Genomic DNA, 27,428 nt, shown 5'->3' on the forward strand with positions numbered 1-27,428 from the left:
TAACACTTCATGAGTTAGACATGCTTTCCTAATTGCCAACCAAATAAAATCTGAGACCTTGTGAGGAACCTTGATTTTCCAGATTAGTTTCCAAGGCCATTCCATTTCCATAGCCTGATTAGAGTTTAAGCTCCAGTAACAAGACTTCACAGAAAAAATCCCTTTCTTGTGCATTTTCCAGATTGGAGTATCAGGACTTTCAGTGACACCTGGAAATGCATTTAGTCTGTGTATTAATCCTGCTACTCTATCAACCTCCCAGTCATTTAAAGCCCTCCTAAAGATCAAATCCCAACCTTGAGGGCTCCACACTAGTGCCACAGTGTCCTTCTGTTGTAGGCTCAATATATAAAGATCTGGGAACATGATCTTCAAATTCTCTTCCCCTAACCAAAGTTCATTCCAGAAACTGGTTTTCACCCCATTCCCAATCCTAAAGGATAGATTGGGGATAAAGGATGGCCACAGTCTTCTGATTGTCTTCCAGACAGAGCATCCAAAGGTACCATTTGCTTCTTTAGTGATCCAATTGTTTTGGAGACCATATTTTTGTGATATGAATCTCCTCCACAAAGCCATATCTTCACTACAGAACCTCCATAGCCATTTCTTCAACAAGCTGACATTTTGCATATTCAACTTCTTTATACCCAAACCACCCTGCATTTTGTTGAGTGTCACTACATCCCACTTAACCAGATTATACCCAAGCTTCTCTTTATTTCCTTGCCACAGGAAGACTCTTCTTGATTTGTTGATTTTCTTCTCTATACTTCTTGGTATTGGGAATAGGCTCATCATATAAGTAGGAAGTGCATCCATCATAGATTTGATAAGAGTTATTCTGCCTCCCAAGGATAGATACTGGCTTTTCCACCTTGACAACTTCTTCTCACATCTTTCCAGTAATTCATTCCAAACTTCCACCTCTTTGTTCTTAGCACCAAGGGGCATTCCAAGGTACTTTCTTGGGAGGGAGGCCACCTGACATACTAGGTTCTCAGCTAGCACCTGCATATTAGCAACCTGATTAACTGGGTATAAACAACTTTTATGCCAATTGACATGGAGTCCTGATATTCCCTCAAAGATGGTTAAGATTGCCCTCAAGTGTCTTATATGATTAACTTCAGCTCCACAGAAGACCAAGGAGTCATTTGCATAAAGCAGGCGTGAGATCTCCATAGCATCTCCCCTATTTGCATTTGCACTAAAACCTTGCAACCACCCATTTTCACTTGCTTTCCTGATCATGGAGTTGAGACCCTCCATAGCTAAGATAAATAGGAATGGTGGCATGGGGTCACCTTGTCTCAAACCTCTTTGTGACTGAAAAAACCCTTCAGGATTAGCCATTAATGATAAGGGAGAACTTCACAGTAGATATACAGACCTTAATCCAGTTGATCCATTTGTTTCCGAAGCCCATATCTCTCAGAATCTTCAAAAGGAAGGACCAATTTACATGGTCTAGGCCTTCTCAATGTCCAGTTTGCATAAAACTCCTGGTAGATTCTGCTTCACCCTACTGTCAACTAGTTCATTTGCTAGCAATGATGCATCCATTATCTGCCTTCCCTTAAGAAAAGCCATTTGGTGCTCATCTACCAAAACCCCCATGACCTTTTTCATTCTTTCTGTGAGAAGCTTGGTTATGATTTTGTATACTCCACCAATCAAACTTATTGGTCTGAAATCCTTCAACTCTTCTGCTCCATGTTTTTAGGAATTAAAGCTACAAAAGTGGCATTGAATGATTTCTCAAAAGTTTCCTTCTGGTGGAAATTGTGGATTGTCTGCATCAAGTCCTCCTTCAAAGTTTCCCAACACACTTTGAAGAAACTCATGGTGAATCCATCAGGTCCAGGGGCCTTGTCACCATCACATTGTTTGATTATATTTAACACTTCATCTTCGCCGAAAGGCCTTTGCAACCAGTCTTGTTCCTCTTGGGAGATTCTAGGGTAGTTTACATACTCGAAAGAGAGCCTCCATAACTCTGTTTCAGTATAGAGTTTTTTATAAAACTCAATCATATTCACCTTAATGACTTCTGGCTCTTTGACCTCCTCTCCTCTAATTATCAGTCTGTCTATATTATTATATTTTTTGTGAGCAGTAGCCATCCTCTGGAAAAACCTAGTATTGTTGTCTTCATGTTTCAGCCATACAATCCTGGATTTCTGTCTCCACCTAGACTCCTCAATTTTTGCTAGTTCTTCCAATTCTACCAAAATTGTGCCCTCACCATTAGCTTATCCTCTGTCAGCTGTCTTGAATCTTGTGCCAGATCAATATCAGTTAATTCAGATAACAACTTGTTTTTCGTAGTGCCTAGGTCCCCACCCACTTGCTTACTCCATTCTCTGAGTTTATGTTTCAACAACTTCAGTTTCATACTGAGCTTGTAATCAGGGCAACCTTCCACTACAAACTCACTCCACCAACTATGCACAATCCCCTCAAAACCATCCACTTTGAGCCACGAATTCTCGAACTTGAAATAGGACTTATTCTGACCCAGTCCCCACACATGGTTTGCCCCTCTGAACCGTGTAAAGTTCCCACCAATTAGTTGAGGATCATGTAATTCCATGTCCTCAATCCATTTGGCAAAATCTTTCATCACATTTGTGATCCTATTGCATCCTCTTCTTTCTGCCATGACTCTAACCGTGTTAAAGTCTCCACATGTGACCCATGGACCTTCACACAATTCTTTGACTACTGTCACCTCTTCCCAACACTCCAATTTCTCATTCCTACTCTGAGGGGGCATATACACCAGTGAGATACCAACTAAAAGTAGTTTGGACTGCATCAAATCTATAGGTGATTGGGAATTGCCCCGTCTCTACTAAGCTTCCTTTCCATATTCTACAATCCCACATGATTAGGATCCCCCCTTTACTACCATCAGCTTCTAAGTAACCACACCTCATCCATCTGCTAGCCCATAATTGTCCACGACATCCATCACATGAGCCTCATGATGATACAACGTCTTATCCACGTCAGAGCTATTGTATACTTTTTTAGGGTAAAGGACGAACTCAACTAATGGATCCAATTTTTGAGCCCTTACTTTGGGCTTTCTAAGGAGTTGTCCGAATCAACAGTATAATCCTATCATACATTGGTGGCATAATTCTGGGGTTTGGATTATCTAAACCCTTACCCAGCTCGGTACTCGATACTACTCCCTAAACATGCATTGGTACTCAACAACTTTGAAGTTCTTTTGATAGATGCATTGAGATTATCTCTAAACATGCATTGGTACTCCCTAAACATGCATTGAGATTATCTATATAACTAGTAAAATTACACGCGCTTCGCGCGGGAATTTAATGTCATGGAATTTATAAAATAATACTTAAAACTTATCGGGCATTAAAACTAAAACACTATATATTATCTTACATACAAAATTATGTAGTAACAAACACTAATAATATATGTAAAGGAAAATGAAAATTATTAAATCTTATCATTTATCCTTAATAACATAAGCATTAATTAATGATTGTAAAAATACATACCATGTGTAACATAAGCAAAGCAATGGTGTCGGTGAGCCAGGAGCAAAGTACACAAATTAAGGAAATCCCTCTATTTATAGACAACAAATGGTAGTGTGAACAAATGTTTATTGTGTCTTATCACAAATGTTACAACTATTTGGAAAAGTTGCAACCCTTCGGAAAGGTTACAACCTTTCGTAAAAGTCGCAACTTTTCATAAAAGTTGCAACTCTTCATTAAAGTCGCAACTTTTCATAAAAGTCTCAGCTCTTCATAAAAGTCACAACTCTTCATAAAAGTCACAACTCTTCGTAAAAGTCACGTCAATTCATGAAAGGGGAAGGGTATTTTTGGAAATAAATAAATTTAAAAGGAAATTTTTGCTTGTGGTGGCGCCACGTAGGCGGGCCTAGGGTTCTCTTTTATATAAATATATGATTCTGGGGTTTGGATTATCTTTAATTATTTTTTTTTGAAATTGGTAACTTTGTCTATTCCTCAAAAGTCAGTACTAAAACTGTACTGGTCAGTATTTACAACATGTACTTCAAATCCTACTATCTTTTACTAAATTGAGTCTAGTACATCAATTATGGAGATAGTATCATTTGAGTATAATTGATTACACCAAAAACATAGTAGCATAAGACAATTTAGTTTGACTTTTTGCATACTATTCTCAACACTATCAAAAGCTTTAGAGTTCCTTTCCTTCCATATTTCCCACCATATACTAGCTTGGACAATCCTCCATCTGTCTCTATTCTTGGATTGCTTTCCTGCCTCCTCCCAACTCTGGATTACTTCTGTGATCTTGGCAGACATGGTCCATCCTTAAGATTCAGGAATAACCTCCATAGTTGGCCAGTGATCTTGCAGTGTAGAAAGAGATGGTTAACTGTCTCAGCATTTTCCCCACAAAAGAAACATCTAGAACATAATGGTATCCCCCTTCTCTTTAAGTTGTCTTGAGTCAGTACAGCCTCCTTGGCTAACAACCAGACAAAACATGCCACTTTGAGTGGAATTTTTGACTTCCAGATTCCTCTCTATGGCTAGTGACTTTGAGGCTGATTGGTGTGGTTCAACCAGTTGTATGCACAACCCACCTTAAAGCTGCCTTTTTGATTGCCTTTCCACCACAAAATGTCTTGATCTCCTTCCAGTCCATTAAATTGCCCATGGTGTTGAAAAAATCTGCTACCCTTTGAATCTCCCAATCATTAAATTGTCTTCTAAAGATGAAGTTCCACCTTTGAGGAGTCCGGTGATCTACTATGGTCTTCTGTTGGTGAGATACTAGAGAATATATATCAGGATAATAGACCTCTAGCCTACCTGCCTCATGCCAAGCATCTTTCCAAAATTATGTTTTCTCTCCATTCCTCACTTTGATCGTTGTGTTAGCCTTAAACTCAGACCACAGATATCTAATGGATCTCCATACACTAACCCCATATGGTGTAGTCACTTCTTTGGTCATCCAGTTATCTTCCTCTTCATATTTTGCTTTAATGACTTCCTTCCAGTAGGACTGCTCTTCATTATTGAACTTTCACAACCATTTCATCATAAGGGCTTTGCTTTGATTCATCAAATTCCTTATTCCGAGACCTCCATGCTTCTTTCCCACTATCACAGCATCCCATTTAACCAAGTTGTAGCCTTTCCTCTCACTATTTCCTTGCCAAAAAAATTTTCTTCTGATTTTATCCAACCTATTGATTACACTTTTGAGAATTGGGAATACTGACATCATATAGGTTGGTAGTGAATCAAGAACATAATTAATCAAGGTCAACCTGCCACCCCTTGAGAGATATTGTCATTTCCATCTTCCCAACTTCATTTCACATTTCTCAACCACATTGTTCCAGATTTCATATGACTGAGATTCGGCCCCCAAAGGCATCCCAAGATATGATGTAAGCAGTGCTCCAATTTCAGAACATCATTTAAATCTTCCATGTTGTGTACTTCATTAATTGGATAAAGGTGGCTTTTCCTGCAATTAATGTGTAGACCAGGGAACCCTTCAAACAACACTAGGATCACCCTCAACATCTTTAGTTGGCCTTCATCAACATCATATAATATCAACGTGTCATCCGCATACTGTAGATGGGTAATTTCCACATTATCAACTTCAGGTCTGCTGACCTCAAAACCTCTGAGCCATCCCCTCACTTTAGTTGAGTTGATCATATTGTTCAGCCCTTCCATAGCAAGTAGGAAAAGGAAAGGAGACAAAGGGTCTCCCTGCCTCAGTCCCCTCTCTGCACTAAAGAAACCAACAAGGGATCCATTCATAGGTACTGAGAATCTGACAGTGGTGATACAATGTCTGATCCATTGGATCCACTTCATCCCAAATCCCAATCTCCCCATTGTGGTCAAAAGATGTTCCCAATCAACATGGTCATCGGCTTTCTCTATGTCTAGGTTACAAAGTATTCCTGGTTTCTTTTGCTTTTGTCTAGAATCCATTGCCTCATTAGCTATCAACACTGCATCCATGATTTGTCTTCCTTGGATAAAAGCCATTTGTCGGGAATCCACAAGTTTAGCCATTACCCCTTTCATTCTCTCTGTCAGAACTTTAGCAAAAAGCTTGTAGATGCTACCTATTAAGCTGATGGGTCTGAAATCTCTCAATTCCTTAGCACCCTTCTTTTTTGGGATGAGAGTAATAAATGTTGCATTCAAACACTTCCTGCTCATAGAAGTTTTGGAAAGCTTTCATGATGTCCTCCTTTACCACCTCCCAACATTTAAAAAAAAAACATGGTGAATCCATCAAGCCCAGGTGCTTTATCAATTGCACACATTTTCAGACATTTTAGGACTTCACTCTCCTCAAAGTTCCTTTGCAGATTCTCCTTTTCCTCCTCTGTTAACCCAGGGCAATTAGCATCAGTATAGGCAGGTCTCCAGTTAGTAGTCTCAGTATATAGCTTCTTGTAGAAGTTTACTATCTCTCCTTCAATTCTTGCAGGATCTTGGGTTAGTTCTCCTTGGATTACTAGTTCATCAATGTTGTTGTACCTCTTGTGTGCATTGGCCATTTTGTGGAAGAACTTAGTGTTCTTGTCCCCCTCTTTTAACCATAGAGATCTTGATTTTTGTCTCCATGAAATTTCTTAATATTTGAGCAATTCCTCAAACTCCAGTAATCTAGAATTCTTCCTTGTTACCTCATCCTCTGTTAGTGCTCTACCCTTACTAACTTCGTCAAAAACAACCAGCTATTTGAGTAAGTTCACCCTTTTAGCTCCCAGGTTTGCTTGATCACTCCTGCTCCAAACCTTAAGCTTTTCTTTTAATGCCTTAAGTTTTGAAGCAAGTATGAAATCCGGTCTCCCAGAGAGGCTGAAAGTGTCCCACCATTCTTTGATTATGTTTGTGAACCCTTCTGTGTCTAACCACTAGTTTTCAAACTTGAAATAATTTTTGTTTTAGTTCCACACTCCCCAGCAATGCAATAGGAGTGTGGTTTGATCCGAGCCTTTGTAAAGCTATCTGTTTGATATTGTTGAAGCTTTCATCCCATTCTTCTGATATCAGAATCCTATCAATTCTGGAGGCAATGTCTTGATTGTCTCCTTTGAACCAAGTATACTGGCCATCCTCTAGTTGAATGTCAAGCAACTTCAGATCGTCTATGAAATCTGAAAATTCTCTCATGTCTTTTGTTCTTCTCAAACAGTTTCTCTTCTCTGAGATGAACCTCACCATGCTGAAATCTCCACACGCAGCCCAAGGCCCGTCTATTAAACCCCTTATCGCCCCTATTTCCTCCAAGACAAGCCTTCTTTCTACATAACATTTGGGGGCATAAACTCCTGTAATGTGACAACGGAAGTTTTGAAGTTGAGCTTCAAATTTGCAAGTTATAGTGTAGTTTCTTGCAAACAAATGAGGTCTGCATTCCATCCCCCCCTCCCACATAACACTTTTGACTAATCTTCTCTTATCCTTATTATTCAGTTCCCTTACATTCCATGAAACCAATTTAAAACTTAATCTATCACTAATGAGCAAGTTTCTCCCCATACCCCTGTTTCCACTATTTTTAAATTTCACATCAAAGCTTACTAGACTTTCTAACTCTTGAGAACCTCTGCATCTTGTTTTCTTGCATACAACCTCTACTTCCATTCTTCTGGCTTGTCTTGAAATGTCTACTTGAAGTAATAACTCCAAAGCCTCCTCTTCATTGCCCTTGGAAATCAACACACAAAACTTTACCTAGTTTGATCAAGTTTTGTTGTACCCAGTTTGAAGTCTCCCTCTCCTTATTCCTTTTTTCTTCTTGCTGTTGAATTTGCAGCGGTTCTGGTTCCTCAATCTCCCAGTCCTTCATGAGAGTGATTGAACCATTATCCTCCTTTTCTGAAATCTCCCCCCTTAGTTCATTATCATCTATCTCTATTAATTGGCGTTGAGATTCGATAATTGATATCCCGATTATGTTTTCCATCTCCTCCTCCGCATGGGCAATTTGATTCAAGTTCTGTGTGGCTGTTCTTTCTGCTTCTTGATTGTATTGCAGCCCTGGGAGTTCTGGAAAATTACCACTGTTAAGTGGTATTGGGCTTTTACAAGTTATGTCATTAAAAATGACTTGACTTGAAAAGTCAGGCCCATTCTTGTAAAGTTTCCTCTTTCTATTGGGCTGCTGATGGCCCAAAGCTGCTCCCTCAATTAAATGAGATGTGTGCCCCCCCCCCCCCCCTCTCTTCTTTTTACAGCTGTATGCAAAATCCCTAAACTGATGGGATTGTACTTTTCCACCGGCTTTACTACTGACTTTACCATAACTTTTACCACCTTACTGCTGATTAAAGGCATGTACTCGGTATTTATGTACTCTATCTTCTCCGGTGACTCTATTTTCAGTTTGCAAAGATTCCGATTGTGACTACTCTGACTTGGCACTCAACCCATATCGGAAAGTGGAATGTTACTCCATTTCTGGAGATTGAAAATTCTTTGGGAACGTTTCTTCCATCATTTGCAACTAGAATTCTTGCCCACTTCATATGATTTCTTAGTTCTGTTTCCTCCTCTGTGGCCATCCAACCTCCGTATAAGTTTCCACTTCCTTGAAATACTCTCTCTGACCAGAGATGAAGGGGGATTCCAACAATTCTGATCCATGTTTCCTTCTTCAGAGTATTATTGGGGAGACAACCGACCATCGGATTCCACCATTCTAGATTGAATCTGTGATTCTTCCAGTTCCACTGCCCTTGGAGGGTTTGTTCTGCCATGTTTATGTTAGGGACTCGAACAGAAACATACCTCCATACATTTCATAGATGTTAACTCCAAATGCCTTTTTCCGGAGTGTTGACGACCATCTTCTTATCTCAAGCAAAGCTGGCTTTTCCTTCATCTGTCCTTCCAGATGACCTACTAGGCATCTTTCTAGAAGCCCATCCTCTTGGTCTTCAGCATGTGTGAGGACTTCAATAATGCTAGCATTGTTCGTAATCTCTGCCTCCTTTATAGTCTCTGATTGCCATTTACTATCCTTAACTGCTTTTGCATAAGGGTAGTTGGCTTTGGTTATTCTAGGAGGTCCTGGGACTTCCATTCTTTTAGAGCATTTAATGAACCTTTCAATTTTAAATTCTATATCATGCCATCCCGCATTCAAGGCTAATTCTGGGATGACCAGTATGGACCTCCCCATTATTGATGGAAATGATACTTATAAATTTTCCATGTTCATTATGTTTCCTAGTACAGAAATGCTCCGCCTCTCTTTCTGCAGTTTTCCGTCTTCTGATCGCTGGAAGCTTCTCTGAGAGTGAAACAGATCCATTCCATGGTTTTGCTGCTCATGGAAGATCTCCTCATCATCTTTCTACTCCTCTCAACCCATTCGAACCACACAGAGCTGCCAGTGCTCCATTTAGTGATGTCGAAAGACTTAAAATTCCGCGTTGAAATAAATCCTATTGTCACCCATTGCAAAGTCTGAAAGAAGGATCTGAATCTCGAAAAACTATCACGTAAGGTAATAGTTAAGAAAGGTAATGAAAGGGAAGGAATGGAAATGAAGGTTCCGGCGAGAGAGTGCCGGAAAGAGAGACCCTCCCCCCCTAGGAAGTAGGGGAGAGAGTTACCTCGGGACAGGTGCCTGGGAGCATTTGTAATTACGTTCCTTAATTTATCATATAAGTAGAACCCGTGTTAATAAATGTCACATATTTGCATTTTTGGCTCTTTGGTATGAAATGTTGTATATATTCGAGAATTTGTGGACTAAAAATGACCTAAAAGAAGATAGGAATGAGAACATGCTTTCTTCTTTTTTGTTTTTTCCTTTCACGTGAAATTTTGATAACCCTTGTGATAGAATTTGCTTATCCAATCTAAAACTTTAAGGCAATGGGTGGATTAGCCATGTCCATTTGAACTCCACTGGAGACCTTACACAACTGATGAGCGACAAGTCTAGCATTCTCCAACACCCTTCGACTCATGTAATCCAGTTCTAGGGTTTACAGGTGGATTTGATTTGATCTTTTTTTGCCTTTTTGTTGTTGTTTTGTTTGAAGTAGAGAAAGAGGAGGCTCAACAAAATTGGGTCTGACGTAAAGGGAGATAGATTAGGCTCAATAGGCTACTGATTGAACTTACATGCTACAACAATGTTGGTGGCTCAATAGGCTTAACTGAGAGAGAGACAAGCCTAGAGCAGTTCCACAAGTTGATTTGATAAAGAGAAGCCTAGAGCGATAAAACATGAAGAGAGAAAGTAGTTAGGCTAACGATTTCACCAAAGTTCGGCTCTGGTACCATGTAAACAAATTTAAGTATCTAACCCAAAACCTTAAAGCAAAGGATGGAGTAGCCCAGGACCATTTAAACTACTTTGGAAACCCTTACAAACCAATACGGTAACTTTTTCTAACAAGCCTATCTTCTTATAAGTCGGTGCTTATAACTTGACTATGGCTTGTTCCACTAATTTAGCTTAAATCAAAGAAGTGATCTATGAAGAAATCCATAGAAAGCCTCTGCTGAAGTAAATAACTGACAAATATAAGGAACATTAATTCTCCCAAATATCCGGAATGTTCCCGAAACACAATAAATTAGTCTCAGGACTTATCATTAACATATTTCTCTCTTATTTTGGGTGATTTGGAAGGTCAATCAAGGTATAATTTTTTATTTTTTTCGAAGTGGTTAAAACTTCAGCTGAACATATAACTCTTTCTAAGTACTTATTCAGAATTATTTATCTAATGAATTATCAGATCACTGGTGAACAAAACAGGAAAATATTTTGGCTACAGCATTACCATACCTTACTAGAGGGAGATGAGCATTTTTTCCTTTTATTATTGTCCCTGGGGGTTCTACAGGCTTCTTCTCTGTGATATCACCTTAGACTCACATTTCTGTCATTGGTATTACTTACTGTGGTAAGTTCAAATGTGTTTTGAACTCTTTTTTGGCACGTACAATTGTGTTAATTGTTCGTCTCCGTTTCAGAATTGCCACTTTATCTTCTGCTGGGCATCTTTTGCGGGTTAGTTTCAGTGGCATTATCAAGCTGTACATCATTTATGCTGCAAATAGTGGAAAATATCCAAACAGCCAGCGGCGTGCCAAAATCAGCTTTCCCTGTGCTGGGTGGTCTTCTAGTTGGGCTGGTAGCTTTAGCATATCCTGAAATCCTTTACTGGGGTTTTGAGAATGTTGATATTTTGCTAGAATCTCGGCCACTAGTGAAAGGCCTCTCTGCTGAACTGTTGCTCCAGCTTGTAGCTGTCAAAATAGTAACAACCTCATTATGCCGAGCTTCTGGATTGGTTGGAGGCTACTATGCTCCATCTCTATTTATTGGTGCTGCAACTGGAACTGCATATGGGAAAATTGTTGGCTACATTATCTCTCATGCTGATCCAATCTTTCATCTCTCCATCTTGGAAGTTGCATCCCCACAAGCATATGGTCTGGTATGAATTTGCCTTTTGTTCGAAGTAGTACTACTTGTCTGGATAAGTAAGTGTTTATTATTGAATAGTAATAAGAGAAGTGCAAGGGAATCTAGCATCCAATTCTACTTATTTCCCTCGTCCATCTTTTCTTCTGAAATTCGAGGTCACTTTATCTCTACGCATCACCATCTCGAACATATTTCATACCTCTCAGAGTTATTGGAAACTGTCCTGAATTTACCTTGCCGGAAGTGTCTCATATTTCACCGATCACCCCCCACCTCGCGCGCCTGCATTTCTTACCATTACATCCACAATTACACCCCCATTCTTTCATACCCACCTAGATGATGGCAGTTCAACTCAGGTGTTTCATCCCCCTTACATTCCATGATATGATCTTGCTATAGATTCATGATTCAAGAGGATGCTCAAAAGGTAGATGACCATGTAAGCCTTTTGATATGACTCAATACAAAGTTAATGTTCAAAAAGTATTTGAACGACAACATTGCATAAAATTCCAAGAAAACATCCATTTGAAACAAGATTCAATGGGTTCATCTCCAATCAGGAAAGCATCTAAAATCTATCTCCCTTGAATTAATACATCGAATCTGAATTAGAGCACTCTGGAAAAAAAAAATCTAATGTTACCAACTAGAGTAATTAATTTGAACTGCCTTCTTATCAGAATAATGTATGAAGAGTTTAAGTTCTACCAAAGGTGGCAGCAGGGGCGTAAAATTACATTGTATATATAGGTCAAAATTTGGTTTAATAAATATATATACAAGTGTTGACACCTTTTGATACAAGTTGAAGGTTTAGTGTAGTGGTTAAGGGGTTGCAAAAATTGCTTGAGGTTGTGTGTTCTATTCCTGATAGCAGTGCTTATACATTTTTACTTTATATTTTGACACCCCTTGATAAAAATTCTGGGTGTCAGAACCTTAAGTCACTTCACCATAATATCTTTTTCAAATAGTACTCTAGCATCCATAGAAGAATGCCGCCGTAAAGCCATGTGAACCCAGTGGTTTATCATTTATTTCCACAAGATTTAAGTACATAGGAACTAGATGGTTTAAAGTTGTTGTGGATTAAGGTTATGTTATCTTTCTCCTCTCTTGGGTTTGTCAAACTGGGAAATTCTTGACTCTATCACTTATAAAATGAACATGAGTAATAGTAGCTAGGAATCATCTGTAAAGGACAGCCGTAGAGGTCAGCTTGTTTAGAAAAGTTTTGGTATGTGTTTGAGGTGAGCTCAATATGATATGCTACCTACATGGGCATGCTCAACACCCATCAACATTCTTCTATCATGTTATTCTTTTTCATGTTCTGGTTGGAAGATCATTTACATACTCACGCCAGTCTTATCCTACTATTACACCTCAGATTTTTCAGTTTATGATGGAAATTGTGAGTAAATGAGCAAGGGTGGAGCTAAGTTGGGGCAAGGATGGTCAATCGAATACCCCTTATATAGGTCAAATATTACTTAATATGGCTATATATTGCGTTTTGAACACCTTTGACTCAACAAAGAGATGTAGCTTAGTGACCAATGTTGTTTAGAAAATCGTAAGATGCTAGGTTCGATTCCCCCTAGCTGCATTTTGTTATATAATTTTGGGTCTACAACTCCGGGGAGTGGGGACATCGACGATGATATCACACATCGTATTGGTGTGGTGTGTATGAAGTGAAGGCTTGCATCTGGAGTCTTGTGTGATAAAAAGGTACCACCGAAACTCAAGGGTAAATTTTATAGAGTGGTGATTAGACCAACATCGTTGTATGGCGCGAAGTGTTGGCCAATCAAAAACTCCTATGTCCAGAAGCTACATGTTCTGGAGATCAGGATGTTGAGGTGGATGTGTGCCCATACTAAAAGCAATAAGATTAAGAATGAGTATATTCAGGATAAGGTGGGAGTGGCCTCTATGATGAATAAGTTAAGGGAAGCGCAACTGAGATGGTTTGGACATGGTAAGAGGAGATGCATAGACGCACCAGTGAGAAGGTGCGAGAGGTTGGTTATAGAGGGTACGAGGAGGGGGAGAGCTAGGCCGAAGAAGTATTGGCGAGAGGTGGTAATACAAGATATGATGCAACTTCAGGTTACCGAGGACATGACCTCAGATAGGAAGGTGTGGAGGACACATATTTGGATAACAGGTTAGTAGGTAGTGTAGGGTTTTCTTGCTTAGGATAGTTGGTGTTTGCCATTTTACTAGTTGTGTTATTATAGTTCTTGTTTTTTCCATATAACATTGCTTATTCTTGTTTTCCGTAATCTTTCCTAGTTTGTTGTTTCTTAATTATCGCACTATTTTGTTGTTGTCTTTGCTCCCTTGTGGTAGCCTTTGCACCGTTTTCTTGTTGCTTACTATCTTTTCTTCACTGTCGCCTTTTTATTCACTTGAGCCGAGGATCTTTCGGAAACAGCTTCAAGTTATGGTTTAGCAATAGTGGACTTTGCCAGTAACAAAGAGCATTGGTTAAAGATTAGGGGCTAAAGAAATGTTTTGGAAAAGATCTGAGAAGAATTTATCTAGATGGAAGACTGGTATTTGTCTCTGGTAGGCAGTCTCTCCTTTATTAATGCAGTTCTTGATGCTCTCAACATACATGTTATCTCTATTCCCCATTCCCTCACGTGTAGTCCAAAGATTGGACAAACTCAGAAGGTCCTTCTTTTGGCAAGGTTTTCATTTTGTCAAATGGAAAATCTGATAACTAGTAAAACCAAGGTGGTCTTGGGATCAAAAACTTGAAGAATCAAAGTAGGGCCTTAAAACTGAAGTGCTTGTGGAGGTATGCTCAGGAATCATAGTCATAATGGGAAAAGGTAATCAAATTGAAGTACGGGGAGATGGATTTTTGGGCTACCAAGGATGGTCCACACCCTCTATGGTGTAACTGTTTGGAGATCTATTAGAACATGGTGGCCTTTTTTAAAGAGCCAATCTGTCATCAGAGTTTATAGTGGTAACTAAACAAGTGAGGATAAATGGTTAGCAATAGAAGTTTGGAGGAGATATTCCCTGACATGTTTGTTATAGCTCAACATCAAAACAAAATTGTGGTTAAAATGTGGTCATTGAGAGTTGATGTTCAAGAAAATGTTGAATGACTGGAAATTCCTAGACTAGATGATCGCTGTAAACTTCTTGAATCATTCCAAGGGCTGAAGGATGCGATGGACTGCTTGTGGTGGACTGGGCATAATAAGGGCACTACAAAGTGACCTCAGGATATAAGATCATGAACATGACTGAGCCACAGTCCACAGAACTCTAACTGGCCATGGAAACAAATCTGGAAAGCTAAGATACCTCATAAGGTGGCATGCTTTACATGGTTGCTAGCAAAGCAGGCTGTAGTGACTCATGAAAAATTGAGAAAGAGAGAAATTATAATAGTTAGACACTTATGTGGGGATGCAGCTGAGACAGTTGGACATCTATTTTTACATTGCAGAATCACTGACCAATTATGGAAGATTTTTATCAATCTTAGAGGCATATATTGGACAATGCCTAGCAGGATTATTGACACTCTTTCAAGCTGGGAAGAGGCTGGGATTGGGGCAAGAAATAGAAGTGACTAGAGGATCATCCCAGCTTGCATATGGTGGACTCTCTGGAAAGAAAGGAATTCCAGATGTTTTGAGGATAGAAGTAGTAGCTTACACAAGATCAAATCAGACTGTATTTTGCTATTTGATTTTTGGTGTACAAAGAGCTTAGAGCTTCCATGTAGATGCAGAATCAATCCTAAAAGTTTTAAACTCTTGTTAGGATTGTTTTTTTTAGCCTTTTAGTGTTCATGCTTTCTTTTGTCAAGGGGGATTTTAGTACTACCCAAGTACTGGTATATAATACAAAGTTGTTACCTATTCGGAAAAAAAAGAACTTGAGATTGCTATAGGAACCACTTCAACTCTTGGATTCGCCTCTATCTATACTTAAAATTTAGGAGCATTAAAACTTAAGCAGCTACCTACCTAAAGAGGTGCATGGGCACATAAGAGATAATAGACTTTACCTGTCATATTTGCCATACCTTAGGTATGTACAGTTGTATCCCGATAATGATCTGTTTTGTGGATCTAGGCTGAATCGAGATTCAATCACCTTTGGTTGAAAGGTGCTGCTAGAGTTCCTTAGTTTACATCATTGTGGTTCTTATTCCATAAGTTCTTCCCCTCTCAACCACTTTCTTCTATCTTCTTAGGTTATTTGCCTCTTGCCCTCGTATAAATTTCTCAGAATATCACTTACCTTGAGTTGGTCAAAGCATTACCAAACCATGGGCACATCAGTGTTTGCGCGAAATTTCATGGATGTTTCTTACCTTTATCCTCTTGTGCTTATGTAGCGTCTGTCTTGGTTAATCTTTCCTAATGTCGATAGTGTATTTCTTTGTTTCAACATGAATTGTATCATTAATATTACTGTTTGACCGCAATTTTGGGTTCTTTTTAATTTTGGAAGACATTATTTAACAGGTTGGCATGGCTGCTACTCTTGCTGGTGTCTGTCAGGTGCCTCTCACTGCGGTTCTGCTTCTCTTTGAACTGACACAGGATTATCGGATAGTTCTGCCCCTCTTGGGAGCTGTGGGGATGTCATCATGGGTTACATCTGGACAAACAAGCAAAGGGGTGGTACAGGATAGGAAGAAATTAAAAGATGCAAGAGCCCAGATGACGCAGTGGCAAGGAACTTCTTCCTCCAACATTGGACTTCCTAGCTTAACTTATTCTTCAGGTGTGGAACCTTCACAAAAAGAGAGTAACCTCTGCAAACTTGAGAGTTCACTCTGTCTTTATGAATCTGATGATGAAGAAAATGATTTCGCTAGGAAAGTTCTAGTTGCACAGGCAATGAGAACGCAATATGTGACAGTCCTAATGAGCACCTTGCTAATGGAAACCATATCTCTCATGCTAGCTGAGAAGCAATCTTGTGCTATAATAGTTGATGAAAATAATTTTCTCATTGGTTTGCTGACACTTGGTGATATCCAGAATTACAGCAAGTGGCCAAGAGCGGAAGGAAAATGCCATGAGGTAGCTTCTTAGCACATTCAAATATCTTAACTAATAGAAAATGAGGAAAACAGGGTTGGCTTTTATTGGCTTTTTAGGATTTTATATATATATTTCTTTAAGTTGTGTAGGTTGTTTTCTGATGTGAGTTTTGACTTGGCAGAATCATAAGATGGCATGGAAGGTTGTATTGTCAAATGTTATATAAAAGGAATATGTGACTTTCAAAATCAATTTGGGAGTTTTGGAGTCAATAGTTACTTACTGAATCTTGTAGGATGGAGAGGAGAGTTTTCACAGGAAGAAAGAAATTGGATCTGATTTCAATTATGTATAGTTGATATATATATTTTTGCTATCTAAATTCCCATTACTCAAGCAATCAACCAAAGGAAAGTGTACATTCAACTTGAGTCAGAGGGAGAATATGTAATGATTTTATTTCTATATTTCATTGAAGCCCCGTTGATCTAGAAACTTGAACTTTCTTATGGCCTGCTTCATTCAATTGATGCATTTTTGTAGTGCCAATAGAACTGACCTGGCAGTGAAAATAACAGTATTGGCCCCTCCCTTAATTAGTTTCCATAGATCGCCTCCTTGCTGATGTTCTTCCACCTGGTAGAACTACTATTAGCCGTCCAAATTCTGTCCCTTTACTATGAATACAAATGTAATGGTCCCCCAAAATGACTCGTTGGCCATTGGACTAGTTTCAACAACTTTGATAGTTCTTTTGATTATTGAGTACGCCTCTCTATTATGTTCTTCTTTTGCCAATTTTAGTCTTCATTTTGCTCATAAGTGAGATAATGGTATAGCAACGCGAAAAGAGTACAACTCACAGGAGATCTTGTTGAAGAGCCCCACATCAGGCTCTTACAAGATGAGTGATCTCTTTATATGGCTTGGATAATCCTCACCTCTTTAGCTAGCTTTTGGTGTTGAGTTGGGTCCATGTCCATTTCTTTAACATGGTACCAGAGCTACCATGAGAAACATCCAGGACGGAGAAGTCAGTCATTGTGCCTTCTTTCCAGTGACTTTCAGATCTGATTGCATCACCTTTCTTTTTCTGCCAGCATTTTTCCAGAACTAACACCACCAAAGGTCCAATAACTCTCAGCGACCAAAGTCAATGTCACCGGCAGCAGGCCCCTCAAGCATGGCTAAATCTAAGGTTCCTGCACGGGGCTGTCACACGCGCCAGAGCGTGTGAGGTGTTCGACCAGATTCCGACAGCCGTGGTGTTCAGCTCAAGATTCTGACAGCCGTGGTGTTCAGCTCAAGATTCCGATCTGACTACCTCATTTCCAGCCACTTCCGACGATGCCAGCAGCTTTAACCAATTCGGGTGACTAGATTTTCTGAAAAGTCGCCTGAAGCTGCTGCATACTCAATGCAGCTCCTCTTTTGCACCTTTTGGCAGTCTGAGTTATATTTTGTGATTATTTGCGTAGAACTCTCTTCAATCCAACCATGTCTCTCAGGTTTGAGTTGGAAATTCAAGTCCTATTAATTATCATTACTTGAGAACTCTTAAAAGGAAGTTCAAACTATTTAACTTGGGCTTTCTTAGTTGAGTTAAGTGCAAGTGTCAAGGTGTTCAAGATCACTTAACCAAAATGGTTAGTGAGTTAGATGATCAATTGTAGTCTCTTGTGACGATATATTGATTCCAAGTTGATGCCTTTGTTTTATCCATTTCACATATGTAAATTCACTTGGGATTTGTATTAGTGCAGTACCCATCCCAATTCTTGTTACCGAATGTTGGGACCTGCTATATTAAAAAATTGTCCACGCTTCAGATGTCTAGCCTTGAAAATGAATGGGGTGTTGAAGAGTCTCACATTAGGCTCTTACTAGATGGGTGGTCTTTTCATATGCCTTTTTCAATACTCACTTTTGAGCTAGCTTTTGGAATTGAGTTAGGCCAAATGTTTATTTCTTTAACAAATCTTAACATTAATAAATTGGATATAAACATTATGGATAGGGGTGATAGCCTTTAATGATAACACTGTTTTCAAAGTTGGGGGAGAGTAGGCTTAGTTTTTGGGGCAAAAGTGGTGTGGAGGTTCGGTATTGTTTAGAGTCTCTTTCCAAAGGGAATTGTCTTGTCAGCAAGTTAAGGGACTCATAGGGATGGAACCTTATGGGATTTGAGGTTTAGGAGGACTTTCCGAGATTGGGAGGTGACCCGAGTTTCAGAGATTGCTAGGTTTACTTCAAAAGCAATGTGAGTCAGTCAATAGACCCGATGTGTTGCGTTGGGAGTTGGAGTATAATGAAGTGTTCTCGGTTAAGTCCTTTTATAAGAAGCTTTTGGTTAGAGCAGAGGATAGATTTCCATGTCTCGATCTGGATACCTAATATGCCTAGGAAGGTGTGCTTCTTCACGTGGTTAGCTACTAGAGGAGTGATTTTGATGGCAAAGAATCTTAGGAAAAGAAAGGATGTTTGCATGAGTTGGTGTTACCTTTGTAAGGAGTTGTGTGAGAACGTGGACCATATTTTGTTACATTGCAATTTGGCTACGAGGTTATGGGAGGATATCTTTAGATGGTTTGGATTTTCTTGGATTATGCCAAGAATCGTTAAGGAGTTGATGCTCAGCTGGAAGAGTAGAGCTAGGAGAAGAAGGCACAAGATTTGGAGTGTTACACCCTTTGCTTTGACGTGGGACATTTGGATAGAGAGGAATGGGAGAGCTTTTGAAGGGGTGGAGATGAGCTTGGCTCAATTGAGTAGTAGTCTCCAATCCCTTATTTTCTTTTGGAGCACCCATGTAGTTCTTGTTTGTGTAAGAGGATTGAGTGTCTTTTGGAGAGAACCATATTTTGTAGGTTTCTCCTCTTTTTGGTATATCACTTGTATACAGCCAAGTTGGCCATGTTATTATCAATGAGACCTTTTATTTGATAAAAAACAGACTTAAGGAAATAAAAATGCTTTTTCAAGTCGTAGGAAGATGCGAAGGATGGTGGTAGATAAAAAAAAAATAAGAAAATGCAAAGGACAGAGATGATTTTATGATTTTACTACACAATATTAGAATAATGGGCATTAAACTATGTTATATTAAATAAAAGGGTAATTTATACAAAACATCAGCCCATATACTTACCATTTTTTTAACCCAATTTTTAATAATTACTTATGGTCACATTAATTTCCAAAAAAATGGCCGCTTCTATTTTCTCTGTTGTGTCTTCTTCCTTGTCCTTCATCTTCATCTTCTTCTTCTTTTGTTGCTCCTCCATCCTCCTCCTTCATTCTTCTTCTTCTTCTCCTTCTACTTCTTTTTTAAAAAAAAGATCGACATTCCGCAACGTAAATCGTTTTGAGCGAATTATATATCAAAAAATCTGAAACATCGAGAGGATATTCATGTCTAAAGTTGGGACTTTTTAGAGGTGATTTTGAGTTGATCGAGATTGAATTAATCGGTGTATATTTCATGTATAGTCAGTGTATACTTTATGTATAGTTATACTATATTCGGCTTATTGAGTGTATCATAATGTATAGTCAGTGTATAGTTCATGTATAGATAAGCTATATTGTATAGTCAGTGTACACTTTCTATGACTTTGGCTATTTTTTATGTATATAAAACATGGCTTTATTTATTGTAAATCAATTAGTTTATTGTAAATATTTGAAACTAATCCTAAATAAAATTCTTAAATTGGGCTGCTAGACAACAGGATAGATTTGAATCACACTATTTATTCACATGGATTTTGTATTGTAATATTAAATTAAAAAAGATTGGCTTTGCTATTTTATCTTCATGAATAACAAATACATTTCTTTTAACTGTATGTATGTATGTATGCAGGAACTTGTAGTAGCTGATGTTTGCTCTTCAAATGGCAATAAGTGCCGGGTATCATGCACAGTGACTCCAAATACAGATCTCCTTTCTGCTCTAACTATTATGAAGAAACATGGTTTGAGCCAGCTACCTGTTATACTAAGGCACGTGGAGGATGAAGGCATACATCCTGTGGGCATTTTGGACAGAGAGTGCATCAATGTAGCTTGCAGGTTTTTGATATTCAACTTTTCTTCAAAATATAATGCTTTCTGGAACCATTGATGATAAAATATGCAAGAAACTTGTGCAGTAGTCACACTTTACCATTGATGATAAGTATGCAAGAAAACTTGTGCAGAAGTCACACTTTACCATTGAATAAAATTTGCAAGAAACTTGTGCATAAGTCACACTTTACGATTGATTACCAGATAAGCTATAATTAAGATGTCAAAAGTATTTGACAAATTATCTCTTATATGCAAGTCCAAGAAGTGAACATACCTTTAACACACTTTGACCGGACACTAAGAAGAAAATCACTAAAGTAGGGTTGAGAAATTGGTTTGATAGGGAAATCACCATTTATACTTAAAAAGAGATGTGAATTTGAAGTCTTAAAGCTTGTGATAGTCATAAAAAAAATTATATTCTAAGTATGTCAAGCAGTCCATCCAAAGGTAGAAAATAACTTCACTTGTACTATGAATTCCCTACACAAATTCTCACGGTATCCTCTATTCATCACTAGCACCACATGTGTAAGGGGTCGTTTGGTAGAGTGTATAAGAATAATGCAAAATATAGTATATTAGTAATGCTTGTATTAGTTATGTTTGCATTAGTTATGATGAGAATTTGTTATGCAATGTTTGGTTTGATGTACTAAAAATATTATGCGTTGCATAATTTTAAAAAATATATATTTGTTTACAAAAATACCCTTCACAAATATAGTGGAAATGATGTAAAAAAGTTTTTGAGGGACAATTGTGTCTTTAATAATGTTAATGCATGCATTAGAATCCATTGCATTACTAATGCATAGAAATCCATGGTTTTAGTAATACACAATAGAGTGTATTACTAATACAAGCATTAGTTATGCATAGGTTAGAAAAATATACCAAACTAGGTACTAGTAATACACCAAGCTAATGCAAGCATTATTTTCTCCGATACACTCTACCAAACGACCCCTAAGAGTTTTATACAATAAACCTGTGTCACATAAAAGTCCATACAGATTTGGAAGTAAGGCAAGTATACAAGGAAAGTTCCATCACCAGGGTGAGAGTATAACAAAAGTATCAGCCAGACCCAGTTCATTTAACCTATATTGACTGGTCATCAGGTAGTAAAGGGAAGAAAGGTTCAATGGGTTATTGTGGACTAATGGGTAGATAATCAAATCTCGATCACAGTTCCATGAATAAGCAAAATGCAAGTTGCTAGAACTTATTTGTTGTCTGTTAACATAGATGTATACTTTATGTGAAGGCATCTTGTTTCTGCGAAAAGAATGAAGTTTCTGACAAGCAATCTTGTAGTTGCTTACAAGAAGTAACGATTTCATTGATAAGTTGGGGAAGAATAGAAGTGGACAAAAAACTGGCAGAACCTACAAAAGAGCATGGTTCTCCACAAATAGCATCTACTCAATGCAATGGACAATTAATTTCATTCTTGTAACTTAGGAAAGACTATACTACTATTATTCAACTAATAACAACACACCCCTTTTAATGGATGTGTACCCAATAATATTCTAAACATTATCTTGGTGTACAACTTTTCTTAATGACCATCTTTGCAATTGACATTTATTGTTTTTAACCATCCCAATATGTTGCCAGTATTTGATTGTATATGGGGAAGAAGAAAGATCGACTTTGACACGTAGACTGAATATGTATAAAATACCAAAGTTACCTAGCATCAATAAGTCGTGTCAATTCCTAGCTCAGTAAATCATTAAGGCAAAATGGGAATGTAAAGATTAAGCAGTTTCTAAGTATACAAAGGTGACAGTCTTACTGGGGGCGAAAAAATAAAAAAAGGAAAACCTGTCATACTAGTTTGGGGTGGGGTGGGGTGGTGGTAGCATTCCACTCAAGTTTTTCATTTAGTTTTTCAATTAATGCAGGCGAAGCAGAGGAAAGCCTTGATTAGAACTTAATTATCAGCAAACCTTGGTGGCTCTTGGAATAGAACATGAAGCCTTAAGCAAATATCATTGACAATGAAATGTTGACTTTCTAGGAAGTTGTATTTTGTTCTGCTTTTCAAAAGGACTAAGAAGAACTTAATACGATTACTTCTCTCCATTCCATCCTCTCTCTCTCTTGTTTCATGATATCAGAGCCAATAAGAGTTTGGTAAGCCCTAATTAGCTTTTTCGCTTGTCTAGTTATTTTTTGTTTTTTTGTGTTTTCCGTCCTTTTACTATTATTCCATAACTTTTGAGTGACTGTTCTGGAGGGCACCACATCACTATTCTTATCATTTTTGCAGCAGTGTTACGCCACTATTATGGCCCATGTTTGTTCCACACCTTTTTTAAAATTTCAGCCTGCTCCTTTTGTTTCGCCTTACAAAATCTTCTGGCTAACTCAAAACCGGTTACTAGTCCTCCTTTTCCGATCGTAACTTGCTCTCTATTTTCTCTTGATTTTGTTTTATTAACTCTATAGTTGACTACCAAACCATCAAAGGTATACGATCTAATCAAGTAGATCTCATTAGTATGTTAGTTTCTGAGACTCCATTCAATATTGAAGGTCTGTAATCTGGTCAAGCAAACTCTTACCAGATAAAGCAAGCAAAGTTATGTCCCCTACTGTGTATCAAAGGTTTGCAATCTGGTCAAGTAAAATTATTTACCAAGTGCCTGCAATTCTGTCAGTTTGCTGTCTATGTGATGCTTGAATGTGCCACCTCGGCAAGAGGAATAAAGAAACCCACTTTGGTTTGCAGTCTTTATCCATTTAGACACAAGAACAAACCAAGTGTAATCCCACAAGTGGGGTCTGGGGAGGATAGAATGTAAGCAGACCTTATCTATTAAGACGTTCCATTGAAATAATTAAGAGCAAACGAGAAAGCAGATCCCCTTGTTGCAAACCCCTTTTGTAAGGAGAAAAGCCTTCGGGAGAGCCATTAATGAGAATGGAAAACCTGACCGTGCTAAAACAATAAGAGGTTCATTTAATCCATTTCCTCCAAAAAATCATATCCCTTTGAACTTCAATGAGAAAATTCCATTTAACATGGTCTTGTGCTTTTCCAATATCCAGTTTACATAAAATTCTTTGTGTTTGTCCCCCACTCTAGTATCCACAGATTCTTTGGTAATCAAGTATGCATTCATTATCTGTCTTTCTCTAATAAATGTCATATGGTGCTTGTCAACTAGCTCGTCCACCACCTTTTTAAGTCTCTCAGTCAATAGCTTGGAGATAATCTTGTATACACACCCTATCAGACTAATAGGTCTAAAATCTCAACTCCTTGGCACCATTATTTTTAGGAATCAACGCCACATATGCTGCATTTCAGGCTTTTTTAAACTGTTCCTGGGTGTGAGTTTTCCACTGTCTTCATATTGTGCTCTTTTAGAACATCCAAACATGAACGAAAGAAATCTGTTGAATATCTGGTGCTTTGTTTTTTTTTTGCACATATTTTAATTGTTTCCAGTACATTATCTCAAAAAAAATAAAATGTTTCCATTACATCTTGCTCCTTAAAGGCCCTTTGTTACCATGCCACTGCCTCCTCTGTAATTCTAGGGTAGTTCATGCAGAGTGATGCAGTTAAATCGCGGCTCCAAGCTTCTGCATACAAGTTCTGATAAAAAGAAAGGATTTCTCTCTCCTAATATTCATAGGATCAGTTTCTAATTCTCCATTTGATCTCCAGCTTGTCAATGATATTGGACCTCTTGTGAGCATTAGCCATCCTCGGGAAGAACTGTGTTTTTGTCTCCTTGCTGTAGCCAAAGCACTCTGGATCTCTGCCTCCAAGTTGTCTCCTCATATTTTGCAATTTTCTCAAACTACACCAAATTAACCTTCAAGTAGATCATCATCATTAAGGCTTCTTTGCCTCCAAGTTGTCTCCTCATATTTTGCAATTTTCTCAAACTACACCAAATTAACCTTCAAGTAGATCATCATCATTAAGGCTTCTTTGTTCCTGTATGTTATCTAACTGTGTGAGTTGGTTTAGTAAGTCTGTCTTCTTCTTTTGAAGGCTTCCATAATTGGCTGTGTTCTGTTCCTTCAATTTAGCTTTCAACATCTTCAACTTAGTAACAAAAGTGTAATTGGTTTACCTTGCTCCTAAAAGAATCCCACCAGCCTGTCACTTTCGCTGTAAGGCCCTCTACCTCTAGCCACCAATTTTCAAATTTGAAGTATGACTTTGTATTTTCCTAATCCCAACACAGTAACAATACCAGAGTATGGTCAGAATTTATTCGTGGAAGCAGAAACTGTTTAGTGCTTCTGAAATGGACATCTCCACTCAATCGAATAAAAATCTATCAAACCTTGATGCAACTCCCAGATTGTTGGCCTTGTTCCATGTGAAAGTTCCACCAAATAAAGCGGGGTCAACAAATTCCAGATCTTCAATTCCCTCGGAAAAGTCCAACATTTCTCTTGGTGTATCTGTTACTGCTTCTTTTCTCAGCCACAAATCTAGTTCCTGCCTTTCTATCCTGCAGTTGGAGCCGTAAACTCCTGTGATGTACCAGGAGAAGTTATTTGCCAGTGAATACAATTTACAAGTGATGCTTATAGTCCCTGATTTGACTATCCCACTCCCCCAGATCCTTTTATCGCACATTACAAGTATTCTACCTCGACTTCACTAACCTCTTAACGAGCCAAATCAGCCGACCTGGCTGATTTAATTTCCATGTTGCCTTCCATCTTCGTTTCTTGAAAGCAGTATACATCTGCTTGCCATTTGTGAATCAATGCTTTAATTTTATTTTTTCCTGTACTGTATATTCCAAGTAATGATTTTCCCTTTCATTGATGAGCAACACATAAATAACTCCCCCTGCTTCTAGAGTCAGTATTTGATATTAAATACCAATCTTTGGACTTCCTTAATTCGCTTCTGCTTTGGAGTAGAGCATCTGGAGCTTCATTAATCTAGTCTTTTCTTCGTTTATCAATCTTCATGAAAAGGGAAAGGGTCCAACTGGATAAACCAAGAATTACAATAGGTCTGGCTTTGATTCCATGCGGAAAAAAAAAAGAATAAGACTTTGATCCTAACTCAACCTCAAAAGTTAGCTAATGAGGTTAGATTGCCTAAGACTAGGGATGGCAGAATAGGTAATTTATATGGGTATCCATTCAAATTACCCATCTTAAATGAGTTCATTTATAAAAGAAAGAAAAATGACATCAATATTATTTTTTTGAGGTGTAGGTGATCGGGGTAGGAGGTAGGGATGGGTGGGATAAAGAAAAAAAAATTAAATTTGATGTTACATTATGGAAGTTATGGGCTAAAGACTATGGAAGGAGACAACCATCCAGTTTCTCAACCACTATGGGACACTTCATCATTGAGTGATTTCTTGATGTCATTGAAATGTCTCTAGAAAAATTGCTTCTCTTCTGAAAAGGCACTTGTGTTCCATTTGAATCCCCCTTAACATTTTCCATATTTTCTTTCTTTGGTGGAACAGAGCATTAGCAACTAGAGAACAGCTTAGCTGGTTCTCCACGGAGTAAAGGCTAACTGAAGGTTGCATAACCCGTTTGCAATAAGTTCTTCCTTGTTAAAGCATGTTGAGGGTTATTGTCTCTGAGTAATCCATCCTCGCTCTGTCTTACAACAGGGTTGAACAAGTAAGATGAACAATTGGATTTATAGTGGTTTATCCATTAATTACTGCTATGCTGACTTCTTGTTCATATAATAAGATGCTGTAAATATCTTCTCTATATCAGCATATCCAAACAACTGTTTTGGTCTTCCTGAGATTTTGGACTACCATCTTCAGTTCAATTGTAAATAATGAGAATGATGCTAGCACAGGCAGAGGAGACCATACAACCAGGAAGCAGGATTTACAGCTGAGGCTGAAGGTTGTTCAAGCTGCTTCTCAAATTAGGCACTGGAGGAGCGCACTGCCTAACTACACTGACTCGTCATCCAATTCCAATGATTCATTTCCGTGGTATGGAACTTGAACAGGATTGAGTAACACATGCCTCGTGTCAAAATTAAGTCTACTCTTCTGTCGTTGCCTGAATAATATTTCTTCATGCTGCTTTAGTCAACTGTTAATGACTTTTCAAATAACCCCATTCTCCACCATTGTTTCCCGAACTGCCCTTTCCTGATGTTTTGTCGTTGTTACAATGTGCTTGTTCGTAATTAAGTCGTCATACTCTTTCTCTGGCCCATGTTACATGATATGATTTGACTTGGTAGAATTTGACGAGGTATGACAAAAGTATTTTGATAAAATTTGAGTTCTTGAAGTGAATTGAAATACTATTATTTTTAAGTGCTAAATATTCTGGAACAACCAAAATAAAACTGTCATACAAATTGAGATGAAGTCTATACCTCGCAGATGACACTTATCACAAATTTTTAGACTACTCTTTTGTTCTCTGAAACTAGAACCGTCAATATGGGATAGGTCCGTTGGGTCGGCCTGGATTAACCCGTGATTTGATAGGGTTGGGCTACGATTTTTGGAGCTCATTTAAGAAAAGGACATTTTAGTCTGGCCTGAATAAGCCTGTTGATTTGTGAGGCTTGAGAAATATGGATAGGGCCGGCTCGTGGGTCAAATAAAAATTAATTAAAAATAAAATAGAGTATCTTGTCAATATTTATGATAATATTTTTAAATTATAATTTAATTTAAAAAATTATAAAAAATATATACTTTTAAGAAAAGAGGGCTAGCCTGGCAAGCTTGTAGCCCACATACGTGTAGGCTGGGCCGATCATTTTTTGGTCCACACCAAAAATGGGCTTGCCCAGTTTGATCCGTCAAATTTCAAAGCATG

At 38.2% G+C, this 27,428-nt stretch overlaps 1 protein-coding gene across 6 annotated transcripts in view; it reads left to right on the forward strand.

Annotated features, from left to right (window-relative positions):
• Positions 1-26,721, forward strand: part of LOC125815135 (chloride channel protein CLC-e) — a 40,049-nt gene extending 13,328 nt beyond the window's left edge. For 2 of the 6 annotated variants that reach the window (XM_049494532.1, XM_049494537.1), the window contains 3 exons: positions 11,037-11,503; positions 16,008-16,571; positions 20,398-20,844. In XM_049494532.1, the coding sequence (XP_049350489.1) occupies positions 11,037-11,503; positions 16,008-16,571; positions 20,398-20,658 (1,292 nt within the window). In that variant the 3' untranslated portion in view covers positions 20,659-20,844. Of the gene's footprint in view, positions 1-11,036; positions 11,504-16,007; positions 16,572-20,397; positions 20,845-26,086; positions 26,250-26,351 lie in introns of those variants that run through there. The other 4 variants (XM_049494535.1, XM_049494533.1, XM_049494536.1 and 1 more) reach the window with 4 other exon arrangements.
• The last annotated feature ends 707 nt before the right edge of the window (positions 26,722-27,428 follow it).

The sequence above is a fragment of the Solanum verrucosum genome, unplaced genomic scaffold (genome assembly GCF_900185275.1).
Source record: "Solanum verrucosum unplaced genomic scaffold, falcon-dt-bn FXZP01000261.1, whole genome shotgun sequence".
In the NCBI taxonomy this organism is placed as follows: domain Eukaryota; kingdom Viridiplantae; phylum Streptophyta; class Magnoliopsida; order Solanales; family Solanaceae; genus Solanum; species Solanum verrucosum.